The sequence below is a fragment of the Xenopus laevis genome, chromosome 9_10S (genome assembly GCF_017654675.1).
Source record: "Xenopus laevis strain J_2021 chromosome 9_10S, Xenopus_laevis_v10.1, whole genome shotgun sequence".
Classification (NCBI taxonomy): domain Eukaryota; kingdom Metazoa; phylum Chordata; class Amphibia; order Anura; family Pipidae; genus Xenopus; species Xenopus laevis.
In genome coordinates, this window is record NC_054388.1 from 5,593,502 (window position 1) to 5,607,659 (window position 14,158).

Here is a 14,158-nt window from a genome sequence, read left to right on the forward strand (position 1 = left end):
ATAGTGCTGCTCCAGCAGAATTCTGCACTGAAATCCATTTCTCAAAAGAGCAAACAGATTTTTTATATTCAATTTTGAAATCTGATATGGGGCTAGACATTTTGTCAATTTCCCAGCTGCCCCTGGTCATGTGACTTGTGCCTGCACTTTAGGAGAGAAATGCTTTCTGGCAGGCTGCTGTTTTTCCTTCTCAATGTAACTGAATGTGTCTCAGTGGGACATGGGTTTTTACTATTGAGTGTTGTTCTTAGATCTACCAGGCAGCTGTTATCTTGTGTTAGGGAGCTGTTATCTGGTTACCTTCCCATTGTTCTGTTGTTTGGCTGCTGGGGGGGAAAAGTGAGGGGGGTGATATCACTCCAACTTGCAGTACAGCAGTAAAGAGTGATTCACAGCTGGGAAATTGACAAAACGTCTAGCCCCATGTCAGATTTCAAAATTGAATATAAAAAAATCTGTTTGCTCTTTTGAGAAATGGATTTCAGTGCAGAATTATGCTGGAGCAGCACTATTAACTGATTTAAATTTTTTTCCCATGACAGTATCCCTTTAATAAATCTGCCCCTAAGTATCATTATTTCCATGCTTTTGTGCAATTACTTCGACTTCGATTTTGCATCTCATAACCTCTTTCTCTGAGACATTTTCCTAGGCCCACCAGGATTTTCCCCGGTATCCCCATGGGCCAGTCCAACCCTGACATACCCTTCCTTGTCTTCCCTTCAAGCCATGCCTTATCACTAACATCTTGTCTTCCTTCTTTTAGCTCTTCAAGCTTTTGCCTTTCTTTTTCTATTTCCTCTAACCTTCCTGTTCCCTCAGTCTCCATCCTGCACATTGAATCTGTACGGGAAGGCCACCAGTCTGAGGGGCTGCAGAAATATGGCCGCCGCTTTCCAGAGACATGCTGCTTCACCATTGCCTTCAAGGGAAGGAGAAAAAACTTGGACCTTGCGGCATTTTCCGAGAAGGAGGCACGGAACTGGGTGCAGGGTTTACAGAAACTCATGAAGCGAGCCGAGGCAATGAGCCAGAGGGAGAAATTGGTTCAATATCCTGGAAATGTGAACTAGAAATCTAAAAGATTCAGTAGATTTCAATAGTTGTTCTTTAATAGTCTTAGACATTGTTGCACTGGTGATTATTAGAGAATCTACAGAGGTGGATAGGACCATATATGATAAAATCTCACCAGCATTTATAGCATTTGAAGATTATTATTGTTACTTCTCTTCAATTTAGACCATCTTCTATTCAATGCCCAGTTTGTCACTGAAACCACTGCCTGGTTGCTATGGTAAATGGGACCCTAGCACCCATATAATGGAGAAACTTCTTAACTGGAAAACTACAATCCAAATCCAATAAGTCCAATAATGAAAAAAATAAAATAAAGGGCAATTTTAGTTTGTCTCTGAGACAAACTGAAATTGCCCTTTAGTTTTTTTTTATTTATTGGATTTTGGATCCAATGATCCCTATCACTGTGTGCATTATATTTTATTTTTTAAAGGGGAACTATCACGAAAATGAAAATTTGATATGTGCTTCCGCATTCTAAATACAATCAATTGAAAATTCTGCATTGTTTCTGAAATAATCAAGTTTATATTCACTATTCCTCTCTCAGCATCTGTTTCTCTTCATTTTCTCTTCATGCAGCAGTTGGGTGTCAGATATTCATTGACAGTTAGATCCAATATATCTTATAGGGCGGCTTCTTTTGCCTAGAAGATGTATTAGAGCTCACTCTATTCTATCACCAGACATCATATCTCTCTACATGCAGAATTTGTGCAAAAGGCAGTTGTTAGATTTTGTTTGTACTGGAATCAGTTATTTAAGTCCTACATCTGCTTGGAAAGGGAGCCCCCCTATAAGATGTTTTGGATCTAACTGACACCCAACTGCTGCATGAAGAGAGAATGAAGAGAAACAGATGCTGAGAGAGGAAGAGTGAAGTTAAACTGGATTATTTCAGAAACAATGCAGAATTTTTAATTAATTGTATTGAGAAAGTTTCTTATTTCAGTATGCAGAAGCTTATACGAAATTTTCATTTTCGCGATAGTTCCCCTTTAAGACTGGAAGGGGAAGAAGGTTGTTTTATTGATACCAGATACAGGAAAGAGAGGTGGCCGGCTGTAGTGCTACATGAAGTGGTGCAAAGCCATGAGTACATGCAGTAGATAATCCTTCATCAGAAATAGTCGTTTAAGATAAGACTTGAGTGCTTGGCATGCATGGAATGCAACACATAATGCAGAGGGAAGTTAAACTCTACCCATTAAAATGGTCTGTGCCAACATTATTGTTTTATAATGAGAAAAGTATCTTAGTCCTTTAAGATAAATATTGTATCTGGAAGCTGGCCGCTCCTGTTTTCAGCCGAATTAGCGCAACGCTCACCTTTCTCTGGTCAGGTCTCAAGGCAACTGAGTAAATAACTTTAATCCAACTGTAGCGAATTCCTTAGAATTGAGGTCAGTGGCCAACTTGGAAGGGGCAGATCGACACTTTTATTGGCCGTTGTCCTATGTTTTGTGTATGTTTCCACCTGTTCCTTGACTCCACTGTATCTGGATATGGGATTATCTGCGCCAAGCTGACAGAGATGGAGATGAGAAGATGAATTTCCAAGAGGTGAAGGACATGCTGAAGATGATAAACATTGACTTGAATGATATCTATGCTTACAACCTGTTCAAGGTAAAGCCGGGGAGACTTTATATATGGTTTATTTGGAATAATCAGTTCATTATTATATTACCAACACCCTCCATTGTGAAGCACAGGGGGTGGTGACCGACAGACCTCTCTTATCTGATATTTGCCTCAAACTGACCTTACCTGAATATTTGGTAGGCCAAATGGGCCAGGGTGGTCCCAAAACTTGACTTTTGGTTTACAAAGAGGACCCATGCCGAATGGTCAGCTGTGACCTGATGCCATGCTTAAAGGGCATGTAAAGGCAAAAAAATAAATAAAATCCAAGTTTTACTTTCTTTGATGAAAAAGAAAAAAGAATCTCCAATATACTTTAATTAAAAAATACAGTTTTTATAAGAAACCTGACTGTATGCAGTGAAATTCTCCCTTCATTTACTGTTGTGGATAGGAATTGTCAGACGGTCCCTAACTGCTCTGCAGGGAAACAATCATACTTATGAACAGCAGGGGGAGCCCTCGCCTTACTTCCCAGCCATGCAGAACTCAAGCAGCTTTGTTTGTTTCCCTGTAGAGCAGTCGGCGACTGTGTAGAGATTTGTATTGGATTTTATTTTTGCCTTTACATCCCCTTTACTGTTTCCAACTCCAGCTGCAGGGACAGAGATCATGGAGTCAGATTTAAACAGATAAACTGGGATTCTATTTGGTCGCCGGGCGACTAATCTCCCTGAATCTGAGCCTGTGTCTCTGTCCTTAAACCACACACTGGCTGACTTACTTATATATGTGCTAAATTGCACCAGTGCAGTTACCCAGCAACCAATGAAATCACTCTATCTGGTAGGAGACTGATAAAAATGAAATAATACTGACTGATTTTGCATTAGTGCAGTTGCTGTGTTCCATTTCATGTAAAGTGTTTTTATTATTTTCTTCATTCCTTTTCTATTCCCAGACCTGTGACCGATCCAACTCAGACACGCTAGAGGACCACGAGATAGAGGAGTTCTGCACTAAGCTCATGCACCGCCCTGAAGTGGAGGAATTATTCCATCATTACTCAGGAGAGGACCGGATACTGTCGGCCGAGGAACTGCAGGAATTCCTGCAAGCGCAGGGGGAAGACGCCACACCAGAGAGGGCAAGAGAGATTATCCACAAATATGAGCTCAATGAGACAGGTAAATTCAGGTCCCACATAATCAGGATTGCCCAGAAGGATCCCTCGCGCACGAAACTCACACATTTAAACTGGCCGTACATGGCACGATAAAAGCTGCCGGCAGACCAAGTCGTCACTTTATTGGCCCCATGTGTGGGGCCCTCCGACAGCTTCCCTGATCGATATCTGGCGGAAAGTCAGCCAGATGTAGATCGGGCATGGGTAAAAATCTATCTGTTCGTTGATGCGGTCCCGCAATCTGAATGCCATACATTATGATCCAATCGTTGGGCCCTAGGGCCCACGATTGGATCACCCCGATACAGAGCCGGGCCAACCCGGCCAGGCACCATAGGAAACCTGGTGGGCCACGGCGCCGGCTCTGTGCGCACTCGACTGTGCATGCGTGAAGTTTCGCTCCAGCACGCATGCACAGTGGAGCGAAACTTCGCGCATGCACAGTCGAGCGTGCACAGAGCCGGCGCCCACCAGCTTACCTATGGCACCTGCCCGGGTTGGCCCGCGTTGTATCACTGTGATCCAATCGCGGGCCAGGCGCCATAGGTAACCTGGTGGGCCACGGCGCCGGCTCTGTGCGCGCTCGACTGTGCATGCGTGAAGTTTCGCTCCAGTGCGCATGCGCGAAATTTAGCTCCAGCGTGCATGCGCAAAATTTTGCTCTGGTAAAACATAGATTTTATGTTTTTTTGGAGCATTTATGCGCAATACACCAGCGGCAGTAGGGGAGAGACGGGACCGGAGACGGTGACAGAGCAGGTATGTGCCTGGCGCCCCCTCAGCTTTGCGCCCTAGGCACGTGCCTACTCTGCCTACCCCTAGTTCCGGCCCTGCCCCGATATCGCCCACCTCATTTTGTGAAATTGCCAAACGAGCGGATCTCTATGTGTATGGCCACCTTAACCCGCCCTAAGGCCCAACGATCAGATCATAATGGATCTGATACGGGCGGTCGGATCACGGGACCACATACACGCACAGATGCGGGCGCGATCCGTCAGGATTTTTTTAACCTGCCCGATCAAGATCTTGCCGACTTTCAGGATGCCCGTCGGATGCCCCCGCACACGGACCAATAAGCTGCTGTTTCGCTCTGTCGGCAGCTTTTATCAGCCCATATATTGGCATTTAAGGTGTCAGATTTAAACTGCCAATTCAGGTCTTTAAGACCACTTCAGCAGCTTATCTGTATCTGCCCATGTATGGGGCCCTTCGACAGGCCCAGCCGACTGATATTTGGCTGAAAATTGGCCAGATGTGGATTGGGCAGGTTTGATTTTCCCATTGGATCAAGGACCACATCAGTCAGCAGATGCTCCGACGGCCCCTATTCCAGCCTTTGTAATCTGATTGGTTGGCCGCAGGGCCAATGGTCGGATTATGCCCAGCTGGGGGGAAAGATACGTTGTTTGGCAATTTTGCCATGTGAGTGGATCTTATAGAGTATGGTCAGCTTAAAAGCTTCTGGAGTCAGTCACACACTATCATTGGTGTCTCATGTACACTCACACATTTCCCATGAAACTGAAATATGTATCCTCATCCTTACAAGCTCACCTGTAAATGCGTGTGCAAGGACAGGCTTTACAAATATTTGGCTGATGCCCTGTAAGGGTGAGGCACTGGAATTCTTGGCTTTGCAAGATACACATTGTGTGCTGCGCGTGCAACCCAGGTTTCACGTGAATCACAAACACAAGCCTGAGGTTAAACACAACCACAAAATATTAGTTGGCCTTTAGTCAAGCTTTTTTAATATGGGATAGTGGGGCTGCGTGGGAAACAAGCATTTGGAAACACAGAGAGAAGGAAGGGAGGCTGCCACCATAACAATCACAATAGTGTTATTTCCACACACCCTCTCTCTACTTGGCATCCCTCCTATATACACCCTCAGTACAAAGCCAGACATTGCGTTTACGGAGACTGTGGGAAATGTGCAGGTAACATTGGCTTAGTGGATGTGACATTTGTATTTCTTGTTGCAATGGGCTTCAACACGGTGAAAGATTCATATTATATTCATATTTATGAACACACTGTTCTGGGCAACAGTTGATCGCTTGCAGCAATTCCCATTGGGACTCTCTCTTTAGTTTAAAGGCTGCTTTTCCAGACACTGTTTGTGCCCTAGGGACACCCAGACACAATATTGTCTTAGACAGACAGTGGGTATTGTATGTAGATGCAATTGTTCAACACAACCCGAGGGTAGGCTGGGAGTTGTAGGGCTGCAGGTGAATGGTTCTTGTAGGCAGAGAGATAATTCTGACTTCATACATCATATACTGTTGATATACAGACTCTACTTGTCTCCGGTTACTTGACCCACAGTCAGTCCAATCTACTATGTTACTAATCCAAGCCCATCTCTCACCTACTCTCTTCTCTTCCCGCTCTGCTCACCAGCCAAGCAGCATGACCTGATGATGATGGAAGGATTCATGATGTACCTGCTGTCAGATGATGGAGATATCTTTAATCAGAAGCACAGGACGGTGTACCAGGACATGACCCAACCACTGTGCCACTACTTCATCTCCAGCTCCCACAATACGTACCTGACCAACCACCAGCTAGTGGGAGAGAGCAGCACAGAGTCTTACATCAGGTCAGACATATGGACAGCAACAAGCTGCCTATCTTCATCCTTTGTGCATGTTTTTTTTAAACAATCACTGGTTTTTACCATTTGTCATGATCAGAGTTCTAGGTTAAAGTCCAATCCAGTGCTGGAGCACCTGTTCCTTTGAAGAACAACTAGGAAATCAGAAGGCACTTGCAACAGCCCATGCAATAAAGCTTTTGATTGGAGTAGCCTACTACATATTAAATTAGTGCCTGTGTCCTGAATTAATCAAGGACCTTCCTTGAGCACATTAATATTAATTGAATTAATTAAGGAGTGTGCTGAAGATCTTTAGCAAGGAGGGCAGTGCCTGCTTGACATGTGCATTCTTGTATCCATAATATATTCAGCTCGGAGTTGCTGAAGAGATACATTTAAAATGAATTCATATCACTGTAACTTGCACGCATTTAGAATATACATTGTTATTAAAATACCTCAAATTAGTTATGCATAGGGAGTCCTGACGGCAGCTTTTGCTCCTTCTACAGAGTATTCATGGAAGGCTGCCGTTGTGTGGAACTGGACTGCTGGGAAGGTCCGTCGGGAGAACCGGTCATTTACCACGGACACACACTGACCTCTAAGATCCTCTTCAAGGATGTGGTGGCCACCATAAGAGACTATGCTTTTAAAGTGAGTACCGCACAAGTTGGGGGAGGGGGTCTAAGCAAACTGTATGCCCCAAACTGGCCCAGACTTAAGGTGGATGGAATTACTTCCCCTTGTCCCAGCCAGAAATTAATAGACAATAGTGTCTCTTCAAGTCTAGAGGGTTCCACCAAAATGCTCCAAATTGTGCCTGGCAATTGATAAGGTTGGCCCCGGTCCCAGAGGCAAAGTAATACATGAGCATGCCATACAGCAATAGTATATGTCAATTTATATAACCGTAGCAGTTATCTACCAGGTCATGACATTGCATATAAACTAAATGAGGCTACAGTGGTATCTAGAAAGAAGGAAAACATCAACGGCTTAAGAACTTTGTAGCCGACTCAATTCTGTTTTATTTCTAATGTATTTCTCCTAGAATTCCCCGTATCCTGTAATTCTGTCCTTGGAGAATCACTGTGGCTTGGAGCAACAAGTGATAATGGCGAATCACCTCCGTGAGATCTTGGGAGACATGCTTGTGACTGAGCCTCTACCGGGTGCAGATACAACTCAGCTTCCTTCTCCAGAGGTAAATTATATCAGTGTGTCTCAAAAACACCAAGTGTACAAAGGAAGATATGTTATTGACATATAGCAATGGAGTAGCAGGCCTCCTTGGGCAGTGTCGGACTGGGACACCAAAGGCCCACCCAAAAACCTTAGACCAGGGGTCCACTCTCATTACTAAAATTCTTCAACCTCTATTCTCCCAGTTTGTTTTCTTTACATACTATAATCTATTATTCCATCTATTTAGCCTCTTTGTTCTCATAGAAATAGGGAATGGCCATGAGTAGACCAAAAGTTTAGCAGCATGAGGGGCCACTGATACCTGGGCCCACCGGGAGTTTTCTTGGTATCCCAGTGGGCCAGTCCGACACTGTCCTTGGGATTCTCAAAGGTGTTGCTTCAGATACAGTAGAGCAACTATACATCTGTAATATATTGCCACAAGAAGAACATGATCAGATATATAGAGAGGTTTAATATATGTGCCATTTTTGTTCATTTGGAGCTGTCTTTTGAGGGATCCTGCTGGTGCAAGCCCTTGGTCCCTGGCTTTGTTAAATATCTCCTACAACTTTATCCATTCTCTGTTTCGTAGGCGTTAATGGGCAAGTTTTTACTCAAGGGGAAGAAATTAAGTAGTCGCAAGTTTTCAGATGAAGAAGAAGGAAAATCCAGAATGGTAAGTGAAAAGAAAATGTGTTAGAGACAGAATATTGGGTGGGCAGATGGGAGAAATAGCATTAATAAGAGTTATTTTTAAGTGTTGCATTTAGCTGGGCTTCATCGAGGAGAACTTTGAAGTAGGAAGTGTGGGAAGTGAAAAGTAGGTTGCTAAGTGGGACAAGAATGGGATCATTGAAGGGTAATGGGGAAAGTTTGGATTCGTGGAAGTTGGTACTTGAGAATGGTTTTGTTTGGAAGGGTAGAATGTATGTGTTAGGGGATAGTTAAATGGGGCGTTTGGGAGAAGATAATGAGATTTCTATAGATATAAGTTCATGGTTCAGCATTGGCCATTTGTACTCCCACACCCAGGATATAGCCAAGGAACTGTCAGACCTTGTGGTATACTGTCAGGCGGTGGAGTATCGGGGACAACCAGGAAACATGTGTGAGATGAGTTCCTTCAGTGAGGACAAAGTGCGCAGACTGATCAAGGACTCAGGTATTGAGTGACCCCTTCTAGCCTTCCTCTGATAGAGAGAGACTTGGTGGAGTCTGTAAACTGATTCAATTTGTGCCACTTGTAGGTAGGGTTGCCATCTGGCCGGTAAAAATTTAGCTTGACTCCAATGTTAATAATAGGGAAAAACCACGAAAATATAGGAAGGCCGGTATTTTTTTCCAGAAAAGGTGGCAACCCTACTTGTAGGTGATAGTGTCAGATATCCAAAGATCCTGCACTGGATAATTTAAAAAAGAAATAGCCCCCCCTCCACACACATATAAACTATGACAAAATGATGATGTCATACAACTTTTTAGCTGGTGATGGTAAAAACAATCTTTTTTGACACTTGAGCTTCCAGTCAGGTAGCCCTGCCCTAGAGCAGTCAGCAACTTTACGGAATAGTAGTTGTTAGCAGATAAATATCCTACTGGTGACAGCAGTCGTATTCTCTGGCAGGAATCAATCTAGTGCGCTATAATGCCCGGCAACTGAGTCGTGTCTACCCAGATGGTCTGCGGGCCAACTCTTCTAATTACAGTCCCCAAGAGATGTGGAATGCCGGCTGCCAACTCGGTAAGTAGCGACCAAACAATAAAAACCCTTGGCTTCATCTTCTTTGTTTCCTCATGACTGTGCGATTGGGAATTTATTCTCCAAGCCTTCATTAAATCCTTCTGGGATTTCAAACTGTTTCTGACGTCACCTAATCAGAGCTATCATGGCTGCTCCCATTGATACCAATGAAAATACATACAGACCTGGATCAATTACACTTCCTGACTGTTGACAAAAATAAAGTGTAAAGCTAAATGAAGAGGAATAGCCAGTTTCGATGTCATTTAAGAATCTTACACCTCCTCTTTCTCAGTGGCTCTGAATTTCCAAACTCCGGGTTACACGATGGATCTAAACCGGGGTCGATTCCAGGACAACGGACTCTGTGGGTATGTCCTAAAGCCTGAATTCCTGAGGAAAGAGGACAGTTACTTTAACCCAGATGCTCCGAGCAATGAGGCAAAGCTCCTGTTTGTCAAGGTGAGGTCTTCAGGGTGATTTGAGTAACTAGGGTCCCCATACTATTTAGTTCCCCAGGGGGCTCTGCTAAGGTACCACACAGGCTGATTGGATTCAAAACAATCATTTATCATTTATCATTTACTAAATCAACAGGTAATTTCAGCTCAGCAGCTGCCCAAACTCAACAAGGAGAAGCCAAACTCCATCGTCGATCCATTTGTACGTGTGGAAATTCACGGAGTGGGGAAAAAGAGAGAGAAGGAAACAAAATACATCCTCAATAACGGTGAGATTGGTCGGTTTGTGTGGAAAAGGTGAAATCTCTGGAAACCAGTAGCTAATGCACCTTGATATTGTAGGATATCTAATTCTTAATGTGCCCAGCCCAAGATTTCAAGTCTTCTTGTTTACAGGGTTTAACCCTTATTGGAATGAGATGCTTCAACTAGAAGTTCCAGTTCCAGAGTTGGCTCTTGTGAGGTTTGTAGTGGAAGATTACGACAAAACGTCAAGCAATGATTTCATTGGGCAGGAAACATTGCCTTTCCTCAGCCTGAAGCAAGGTAAAAAAAAGTGGGAATTGGAGTGTATGGGACAGAAAGGGGATGAGTGGGTGGAGAGTAAAGTGGTGTAAATGAAAGGTTGGCACTGGAGAGTATTAAAATGTAAGGCTGGTACTGGAGAGTATTATAATAATGGTGTAGGAAGGCATGGGGTTGTATTAAAATGAATGGTTGGCACTGGAGAGTATTAACATAATGGTGTAGGAAGGCATGGGGTTGTATTAAATTTAAAGCTGGTACTGGAGAGTATTATAATAATGGTGTAGGAAGGCCTAGGGTTGTGTTAAATGCAAGGCTAGTACTGTAGATTATTATAATAATGGTGTAGGAAGGCATGGAGTTGTATTAAATGCAAGGCTGCTACTGTAGATTATTAGAATAATGGTGTAGGAAGGCATGGAGTTGTATTAAATTGAATGGTTGGCACTGTAGAGTATAAACATAATGGTGTAGGAAGGCATGGGGTTGTATTAAATTTAAGGCTGGTACTGGAGAGTATTAACATAATGGTGTAGGAAGGCATGGGGTTGTATTAAATTTAAGGCTAGTACTGGAGAGTATTAACATAATGGTGTAGGAAGGCATGGGGTTGTATTAAATTTAAGGCTAGTACTGGAGAGTATTAACATAATGGTATAGGAAGGCATGAAGGAGAGTTAAAATGAAAGGACAGGAGAGTACTAATATAAATGGATGGCATAGAAAGATATGGGAGAGTATTAGATTGAAAGGGAGGCACAGTTTTGGGTGGCACATTGAGGTGCTGAAGGGATGTGAGCAGAGAAAAGCTGTAGGTGTTGTGGGTAAATGGAAAGATACTGGGCTATGTGAGCGTGCAATCCACTCGAGGGAAGAATATGACCTTAATACTTGTGTCCCTACAGGATACCGACATGTTCACCTGTTCTCCGAGGATGGAGCCTCGCTGTCCCCTGCTACATTGTTTGTGCAAATCCGTATTGAGAACCTGTGAAGCAAATAGTAAGAAAAGTGGAGGAGACCTCAGGCCTCTCTCTGTTTCTTCAATCGGCTGCCAGTGCCATGAGTAATGAGTGTTACCAACGCTGTGCCTTGTTTGTGGCCATAAAGATCCCAAAAGAAAGATGGAGGATGAAGAGGAAGGAGCAGCAGCACTTAGATTTCTTCATTTAGAGGAAAAAGGATATTTCAGTATCAGTGGGAGGACAATTGACTATGTACTACGGCACTCAGTGCCCACTTCTTGTATGGTGTGCCGTAAAGTTATGTGCCATAGTAGTTACTGTATGTGCCATAGTTACGTGCCATAGTTACGTGCCATAGTTATGTGCCGTAAAGTTATGTGCCATAGTTACGTGCCATAGTTATGTGCCGTAAAGTTATGTGCCATAGTTATGTGCCGTAAAGTTATGTGCCATAGTAGTTACTGTATGTGCCATAGTTATGTGCCATAGTAGTTACTGTATGTGCCATAGTTACGTGCCATAGTTATGTGCCATAGTAGTTACTGTATGTGCCATAGTTACGTGCCATAGTTATGTGCCATAGTAGTTACTGTATGTGCCATAGTTACGTGCCATAGTTATGTGCCATAGTAGTTACTGTATGTGCCATAGTTACGTGCCATAGTTATGTGCCATAGTAGTTACTGTATGTGCCATAGTTACGTGCCATAGTTATGTGCCATACTTATGTGCCATAGTAGTTACTGTATGTGCCATAGTTACGTGCCATAGTTATGTGCCGTAAAGTTATGTGCCATAGTTATGTGCCGTAAAGTTATGTGCCATAGTAGTTACTGTATGTGCCATAAAGTTATGTGCCACTCATTCCCTGTTACACGATAACTTGGCACTTTATACACAAGCATTCCCAACCGGCTCCTGGTCTGAACGAAGTCTGAACAAGTCCGGCTTTAAAGGCAAAGTTTCCCCAGATACATATAAAATACATCTTAAAGGATAAGTAAACCTTTAAAACAAGTGAATGCAAAATTGATGAGGGGGCTACTCTAAGCACTTTTGTCATTTACTTTCATTATTTATTTTCTTTTGATTCCAAGATATTAAGGGATACATGTGCTGTTAATATGAATGAATTTAGTTCCAACAGCGCCACCTGCTGGTCATTTTCTGACCACTTAAAGGACCAGTAAAATATATTTTTTTTAAATTCGTTAGATGAAATGAAACTTTGAAATCCCTAAGTCTTTATTAAGAAATATCTTACCAAAACTCTGCTTGCACTCCTCTTTAGAAAAGGCGATCCGGCGATCCATCGTGCGGCGCTCGATTTCTCCTCTCTGCCTTCCTTTTAGGAGATAGCCAGGGAGGAGAAATCAAGCGCCGCATGATGGATTATCGCTGTGTTAATATCTTGGAATAAAAAGAAAATAAGTAATGAATGTACATTGCAAAATTGTTTAGAATAACCCCCTCATCAATTTTACATTCACTTATTTTAAAGGTTTCATTATCCTTTAAAAACATATATTTTTAATGTGAACTGAAAATCTTCTGGTTGTGATATTATCTATAAACAAGGTATAGATTCCCTTTAAAGTATCAGGGCGTAGGTGCACTTATACATCTGACCAGGAGCAGCTATAATTCTTGCCCAATAGAGACATTCTAAACCTTAGTAGAACAGGTCGGTCTCAGTGCTCGTAAACAAGTGTTAAAGTCAAGTCAAGCAAGCAATATGGCAGCTCCAATTCAATTTTAATAACTGTACATAGACAATGTGCCCTTAAAGGGGTTGTTCACCTTTAAATTAACTGTTAGTATGATGTAGAGAGGGATATTCTGAGACAATTTGCAATTGGGTTTCATTTTTTTATTATTTGTGGTTTTTGACTTATTTAGCTTTTTATTCAGCAGCTCTCCAGTTTGTAATTTCAGCCATCTGGTTGCCAGGGTCCAAATTCCCCCAGCAACCATGCATTGATTTGAATAAGAGACTGGAATATGAATAGGAGACGGGCTTAAAAATAGAGATGACCAAAAAAAGTAGCAAAAACAATAAATGTGTAGCCTTAGAGAGCATTTATTTTTAGATGGGGTCAGTGACCCCCATTTGAAAGCTGGAAAGAGTCAGAAGGAAAATGCAAATAATTCAAAAACTATAAAAAAAATAAATAACGAAGACCAATTGAAAAGTTGCTTAAAATTAGCCATTCTATAACATATTAAATGTTAACTTAAAGGTGAACCACCCCTCTAATAAAATGAATAAAGAGCGTTCATTCTCCTGTAAATAGTTTTAAAATATAGTTCTGCTGTATGTGAATCTAATGTCTAACTGGAAAACCCTGCGTGGTTCTAAACTGTATGTATTTTTTTATGCAAAGGCCCAATTTTTTATCGAAACTTATAATATTAATATTATTAATATATTAATATTATAAACCATGACTTTTTTTTATCAGGATTCCTTGATCTTTTCACTTCCCCAACAAATAAGGGCTCATCCTCCTGAACAGGAAGTAGGAAGTGCAAAAAGTAATGGCTTCCCCTGAAGACCAAAGACAGTAGGTGCAATTTCATGTATGCGAGTGTCTTGTTAGGTAAGTTGTGTTTCATAGGTCTGTGTCGCGGTACATTACAGGAATTCCTCAATTGTTTTCTTTCAGCTTCGTTTGTATGCGATGATGAATTACATGGAAACGCAGGTTGCCATAACATATATATATATATATATATATACACTGTATGTACAGTACAGGTATGGGACCTGTTATCCAGAATGCTCGGGGCCTGGGGTTTCCGGATAATGGATCATTC

General features: G+C 42.3%; 1 protein-coding gene across 2 annotated transcripts in view; it reads left to right on the top strand.

Annotated features, from left to right (window-relative positions):
• The window catches only part of plcd3.S (phospholipase C delta 3 S homeolog), a 28,900-nt gene extending 16,496 nt beyond the window's left edge, over nucleotides 1-12,404 (top strand). The window contains exons 3-15 of one of the 2 annotated variants that reach the window (XM_041578601.1): nucleotides 823-1,051; nucleotides 2,580-2,643; nucleotides 3,626-3,851; nucleotides 6,260-6,461; nucleotides 6,971-7,115; nucleotides 7,513-7,665; nucleotides 8,242-8,325; nucleotides 8,682-8,811; nucleotides 9,274-9,390; nucleotides 9,686-9,852; nucleotides 9,988-10,120; nucleotides 10,248-10,397; nucleotides 11,282-12,404. In XM_041578601.1, the coding sequence (XP_041434535.1) occupies nucleotides 823-1,051; nucleotides 2,580-2,643; nucleotides 3,626-3,851; nucleotides 6,260-6,461; nucleotides 6,971-7,115; nucleotides 7,513-7,665; nucleotides 8,242-8,325; nucleotides 8,682-8,811; nucleotides 9,274-9,390; nucleotides 9,686-9,852; nucleotides 9,988-10,120; nucleotides 10,248-10,397; nucleotides 11,282-11,370 (1,889 nt within the window). In that variant the 3' untranslated portion in view covers nucleotides 11,371-12,404. Of the gene's footprint in view, nucleotides 1-822; nucleotides 1,052-2,579; nucleotides 2,710-3,625; nucleotides 3,852-6,259; nucleotides 6,462-6,970; nucleotides 7,116-7,512; nucleotides 7,666-8,241; nucleotides 8,326-8,681; nucleotides 8,812-9,273; nucleotides 9,391-9,685; nucleotides 9,853-9,987; nucleotides 10,121-10,247; nucleotides 10,398-11,281 lie in introns of both variants that reach the window. The other variant, XM_018238087.2, reaches the window with a different exon arrangement.
• Nucleotides 12,405-14,158: the final 1,754 nt, after the last annotated feature.